This window comes from Gossypium hirsutum, chromosome A10, assembly GCF_007990345.1.
Source record: "Gossypium hirsutum isolate 1008001.06 chromosome A10, Gossypium_hirsutum_v2.1, whole genome shotgun sequence".
In the NCBI taxonomy this organism is placed as follows: domain Eukaryota; kingdom Viridiplantae; phylum Streptophyta; class Magnoliopsida; order Malvales; family Malvaceae; genus Gossypium; species Gossypium hirsutum.
Window position 1 is genome coordinate 77,635,719 of NC_053433.1, and position 6,633 is coordinate 77,642,351.

Genomic DNA, 6,633 nt, shown 5'->3' on the forward strand with positions numbered 1-6,633 from the left:
AAAAGATAAAAATATGAGAGGCTTTTTAAATAAAAATTCTTGATATATATTTCATAAAAGTGTTTTTGCAAAAAGAAAGAAGTAATTATTTAGAAAACCAATATACATTTTAAATGAGCTTTTTTCTAAATAAATGGTTAGGTATTTTTATTAAAAGTCTTGTAATAATATTAGTTTTAGTTTTTTAAAAGTGAACTTAGCCTTAACTCATAAGAGATTTTATAATAATATAGATATAGATGTACTTGTAAAAAGACTACAAATACTAAAATATAAACTCAAAATCATCGAATGTGACATTTTAAGAATACTACACAAAATTCAAAGAGGAGGTTTTTGGGGCAACCATTCATTATTGTTTAATGTCGTTTGAGATTCCATGAAGAACAAGGTTCACACCCCCTAAACTTGAAAAACAAGTGGTAAAACTTCAAAATTATCTGCGGCATTAATGATTTTAGAAATGGGATTTAGATCAGCAATGGTAGAATTTAATGAGCAAAACCAATAACACTCGAATACAGAATCATTATAAGCAAATCATTGTATCTGGATTTTGTTCACTAAAACCCAATATCATATTTTATATATTAAAAAGGGAAAAAGTAGATGCATTGTATTTCTTTTTGCTTAAATTATGCATGAATACAACCAAACTTCATCCAACATATATAATAATGCTCCTTGAAACTCAAAAACACTGCAATTGAAAAAGGAAATAATGTTGAAGAAAACCAATGGTCCAATAGGTCAACTTCTAGAATAATAATTGGTGGTGAATCCACTGAAGATGAGGATAGTTAGTGGGAGCAGTTGACTTCTCTCTCTGCTATGACTAAATAAGGTGCAGAGTTTCATTCATGGAATTGTTCACATTGCAGAATTCGGAACCCCAGGCCCAAATTTTCTATCTACATTATCTTGGATTATGATTTAGATCACAGACTTTGAGGCTTATGGAAGAAACATGAAAATGGAATCTAATAGCACAGACTATGAAAGTGAAATCCACGGAAAATTGATTTGCATATGCAAAGGGTGACAAGGAAAATGATGTAACTTGACCTTTTCTAAAAACAAAATTGCAGGATACATGCACAACATGGATCAAAATTCTTTTTTATGAATCTAGCTGTTCTCTATCTCCATCAGCTAATTCTACACTTTTGCCCTTAAATTCATTACCATTTGGAATTGGACCATAAAGACAGATGCGCAGATCGCCTTTAACAAGTTGCTGGTGGAAGTAGTTCTTGTACAAGTCCCAGAACTCATCCCTGCCAATTAAACAATAAATACACATGCGTCAAACATAGCTCATAGTTGTCAAGTCCATGGATGAATTTGGTGTTAAAATGTAGCATGGATGTTAAGGGTAGGGAAACAAACATGTTCCCATGTATACGATTTGCAAAAGACAAGGGATAATGATATGTAGATAAACACAAATCAAAATGAAACCTAACAGTGAGGGAGATAATGATAAGTTATAAGTTGGCTCATTGACAAACCTGACTTGGGGAAGTGTAAGCAAGGAATAGCCTTTGACATCTGTGTGAATATCAAGCAGAAGCACTGATAAACGTGAAAGTCCCAATGCTTCAATGTCAATCAACTTTTTGATTCTGCAATTAAGATTACAAGAGAACCAGCAAAACCATGAATCAATCTGTAATGTTGAGAAACAAACAGAAGAACATTGCCAGTTTGCCACATCACACAACCAACCCAAATCAAGAAAAGATCATGACAGAAATCTATCGTACCGCTTTGAGATAAATAAAAGTACCCTTTTCCTTATTTTGGTTAAATTTATCATTTTCTTACTTCCTTTCTGCTTTTATAATTTAATGAGCATACAATTTCCCAACGGAAGATGATCTATGCTTTTCAGTTTACCTACGTAGACAATATTGCAAGTATTAATTGACATAAATTTTGGACAACTTTACACTATTCTAAGTTCTGCAATGAAATTATTTGAATCAGTAAACCATTGAAGAGGTAATTCATTTGGATCCAAGTAGAAAGTACCATCTGGAATAACTTGCAAAACAAGTTTAAGGGGAAAAATTTAATGTGCTAACACAACAATATTGAAATTGAATTCAACAACTAAGAATATCAATCCTACCAAATAATTTCAACATATTTAGTATTTCATCTTCTGTGTAACTATTCATCCTTTATATTTTTGGATGGATTAATTTTGATCCAACAAAAAACAGCAGACAACAAATAATGCCTTTTCCACTATATGAAGTCAACTACAAGGATGATTTATGCCATTTAGGATCATACTTTAAGTAATATGAATAGAAGGTTCTTTCCTAGAGTTCCATCCACATCTTATTGTCTCCATTTCTTATTCTGGAAATGTCATCCTCCATTATGTTGCATCTCCTAACAAGATTGTTTGCAGGTACAGGCCTCACATGAAATGTTATTGACTCCTCATTTTTCTTGAAATATTCATGTTCATTTTGGATAAGGGTATTGGTACATAGCCCTCCGAATAAATAGGAAAACAAGAAAATTTGAACTTACCTGTCCTAGACATATAATCGTATCCAACACTCACTCCCAGGTCTGAGTACCATAGCTCAAATGTCCAAACCAACATAAGTCAATCTCCTCCTTTCAGCTCTAAGCCAACGTTTTCATAGATGCACTTGTTTCTAATCGTAACTGTCCTAATATTACATCTGCCATAATATTCAGATTTTAACCACACCAATCTTCTGCATAGTTGATACTTAGCTGCCTAACACTCGATGCCGCAAAGCATCACAAAGTCTCATCCATGTTCTATGAAAAACAGTCAATTTGTGATGTCTTTTGTGTGTTATCTTACTAGCAATTCAAGTACCCATAACTCCTCAAATAGATTAATACTCCACCATGGATGTTTATTAGCTTGAATACGTGCAATGTCAATTTACAATGCTCCTTTCTCTAAAGCCCATTCAAAGGGCTTCTCAAAGGAGATAAGAACCTTCACATAAGCTTTTTCCAGATCAGAAAGCATGATCTATAAGTCACCTCATTAACTGGTTAGTAAAACAACAAAGACCTTAAACAAATAAATAACTTCAATTACATTAAACCAAATTGATTTTTGATGCATGACAGTCTTATAACTCAATGTTTGCATGATAGCGCTCTCCCATGATTTTATCCATAGCTCATCAATTTGATCCCTCTATAAGAACACAATTTTCTACTCCTTTTTGTCCTTATGTGTAAGTAAATGGTCTTTCTCCACCAAACAAATGAATTTAATCTAATTTAAATTCTTAGATTACACAAAAGGACCTTCATGTTTAACTTTCATCAAGATGGCTTTCAAAGTTGTCTTTGATAAACTACTAGAATTCTTTTTAAATGATAACTACTAGTTCATTTGATTGCAAGGTTTGATGACTAACCTACTTGGAGTGCCACTAGCAATGTTAACTCTGTTCATCAATAAAGATACCTGCAACAACCAAAAATGAAGCAAAATAAGCACAACCAAGAATTAACTAATAAATAGGAACTTCATAGCATGCATATCAACTAACCAGAGACATGATAATAAAGATATATCAATTCATTGAGTCACTGACAAGCTATGCCACAGCAATTTACAAAGTATATCATGGGTAACAATGTATTTAACATCTACCAAACTGTCTGAATTGGATTCCATAAAGCTTAACTGTAAAGCTTGACTGTCTAATAATATATTTTTGGAAATACTGTATTCTAGAAAAGAAGAGGGGGGGGGGGAAGAGGAGAAAGAGAGAATGACAATAGATTACATGGTACATCCAAGTCTCAGATACAGAATAATAAATTACAAAAATTGCGTCTTTGATCACTTTTTGACACCAACTGGCACATTTGTGAAAGCAAAATCTCAAATGGTTTACTTAAGAACTGATTCCTTTTGAAGACCAGAACATTGATGATAAACCCAGAACACTACTTCTATGCAGCAAAGCTAGAGATGTGTACGTGAAAACTTTATCACCCCAATAGAGGGACCTTTCATCAAAAAACAATTTCAGGATCCTTTGTGTTTATTATTGGAATTAACCCACAAACAAAACTACTATTACTACTAAAATAGTGAAGGGCCCTTCCCACCCCACATCATCACACACACTCCAAACACACAGACTCCAAAATCAAGTAGTCAAATAACAGGCTAAGACAGATTTTACTAACTAAACATAAAAACTTCAAAAAATCAAAGAAAGTTGGGATAAAAACTGCAGATTGATATTAAGCTACACCCTCTAACAATCAATTGCCCAACATTGAAATCCTACTGGCTCTTGGTAATTGCCTTTGATACTTGAGAACAGTAGACGACTGCAACCATATAACCAATGCTATTGTTGAGAGCTAGGCCATATTATCAGGACACAGTTACGCGTGAATATTACTCCCATATCCGTATAATATCATGTCAAAACAGGAACTTCAGCCAAAAGTGCGAAGTATATGCAATGAAGATTAATTAAAAGCTTCTTATGTCTTCAAGCTTTTTGAACGTTTTTAAGTAAAGTTTAGGTGTTTAAATCTTGAATCTCATGTTCTAGGCATATGCATGTAAATTATTTTTTCCTCTAATTTCAACTCTATTTTAGTTTGAAAATCAACCTTAAATCAAACCTTTCTGAAGTAATCTATCTGATAGAACAACTCTAGTCTCTAAATCAAGTTATATATAATGTATTTGTTGAAGTTACTCTTCTATAAATAACTATCCAGCCCATCAATTGTCAAAAGAACGAACATTTAAGTAGCACCATCACAAAAAGTACAAACCTCTCAACACCATGGATTCCAACTCATAAAGAGTAATAGTAAATAACAATTAGCATGTAGCATTCAAAATTAGTGGCTTAGAGCAATAATAAACTACCTGTTCATCAATCTTCATGTGCTTTGAAAACAGCTTTACAGCATGGCATTCTTTAGTCAATGTGCGCATGCCCCTAGAGGAACAGAACAAAATTTTCAGTCCCTTTTTAGCCAGAATAAAAAATAAATCAAAATTTAAAATATTTTCACAAACATGCACTCCTACTGTCCTACAACAGGGGAATCAAAAAACTCCTAAGTTCTGGTTAATTTACTCTTCTTTTCACTTCTCCCCACTTTGCTATCTAAATGAAAAAAACTATTATTCTTTTCTCTCCAACCCTCCACTCCAAATAAATATTCATCAATATCTATATCAAACATAACTATGATTTTACCTTTTCTTTTTTTCATTTTCATAAACGAATGAAAATTATGTAACAAGGAAACCGAGGCTAACGAACCTTAAAAGTTCAATAGATCGTAAAGCTGAAGGAGCAACAACAAGAACAGCAGGACTTCCTGCTTCAATTTTCCCTTCAATGTGCTTCCCTTCACAAAGCTCTTCTTTCCATTTGGCACCAAAAGCTTCCTTTATATGTTTTTCTAGCTTCATTACATCTTGACCCAACTCTTGAGAGACATCCAAAAAACAACTATCTACACAATATTGTAAGAACAAAGAAGAAGAAGAAATTCAAACCCCCTTTTCAAGTTTTTAATAATCTCCGATTAATAACTTCAATATTACCTTTAATTGATTCCAATTCGAGAGAAGAGAGTTGGACACCATTGGCGGACTCAAACTGGCTAAGAAAATAACGAAGCTGCTGCGACGGAGATGCCGGCTGCGACGGTTGGTTGTTCTTGTTGTTGCCAGTAACAGAGGTAGTTTTGGTTTTGATTTGGCGGTTGGCTGTGTTCTTGGTGTTTGTCTTCTTCTTGAACTTGGATTGGGATTTGGGATTGTTAGGGCCGAAGGGTTTAGGGGTTCGGCCAGGTTTCTGAGTTTTCTCCGGTTTCCCACTCCCCATTGCTTTACTGCGCTTTTTTCTTTTTTCCTGACCAAACTGCGGCTTTTCTTCACTCACTAATGCTTATAGCTTAAGCTAGGTTTTTAAACGTAAACTGGCCAACACTATTTAGACTCGTTCAGTGAAGCTGCTGATCTGCCTTGGACAAAATTGTTTTCAGTTGCAATTAGTCTTAATTTACTATTTCACTTTTAAAGTATACTCCTTTTCCATTTTGGTATTTAAAATACTTTTTTTCCTAATTTAGCATTAAAAATATACTAATTTTTTAATTTATATCTAAAATATGTTAAAAAAATATTCTTATAACCAATCATAAAATGTAACGTGACTTCTTTATATAAAAAATAAATATTTTTATTAAAAATATATACATATTAAAATATATAAAAATAGAAATAAATATATAAAAATTCATAAAAATGCATAGAAAAAAACAAATAATTTTTTTTATAAAATTTTAAAATATATAATCATCAAATTAAAAAGATATTTCAATTTCAATTTTTTTAATTACTTGAAATTTAAATACCTTTTAATTTTTTATAATTTTTTTCAATTTTTATATATTATTTTGACTTTTTAAAATTTATAATTTTATACTTAGAATTTCATACAAAATATTTAAACTTTTTTTAAAAAAATTACATAATTTTTACATATTTAATCACTATAATATATAATACTAAAAAATATTTAAAAAGGATATGTGGTGTGTTTTAATAGCACCATGTGGTCAGTCAAC

At 32.0% G+C, this 6,633-nt stretch overlaps 1 protein-coding gene across 1 annotated transcript; it reads right to left on the reverse strand.

Moving 5' to 3' along the window:
• Nucleotides 1–684: 684 nt before the first annotated feature.
• LOC107896970 (protein CMSS1) lies at nucleotides 685–6,035 on the reverse strand. Its single transcript, XM_016822291.2, has 6 exons — nucleotides 5,606–6,035; nucleotides 5,319–5,514; nucleotides 4,916–4,988; nucleotides 3,429–3,478; nucleotides 1,512–1,625; nucleotides 685–1,277 (listed from the first exon to the last, which is right to left on the reverse strand). Exons 1-6 carry the CDS (start codon nucleotides 5,886–5,888, stop codon nucleotides 1,121–1,123), a joined length of 873 nt encoding a protein of 290 aa, XP_016677780.2. The 5' UTR covers nucleotides 5,889–6,035; the 3' UTR covers nucleotides 685–1,120.
• Between the last annotated feature and the right edge of the window lie 598 nt (nucleotides 6,036–6,633).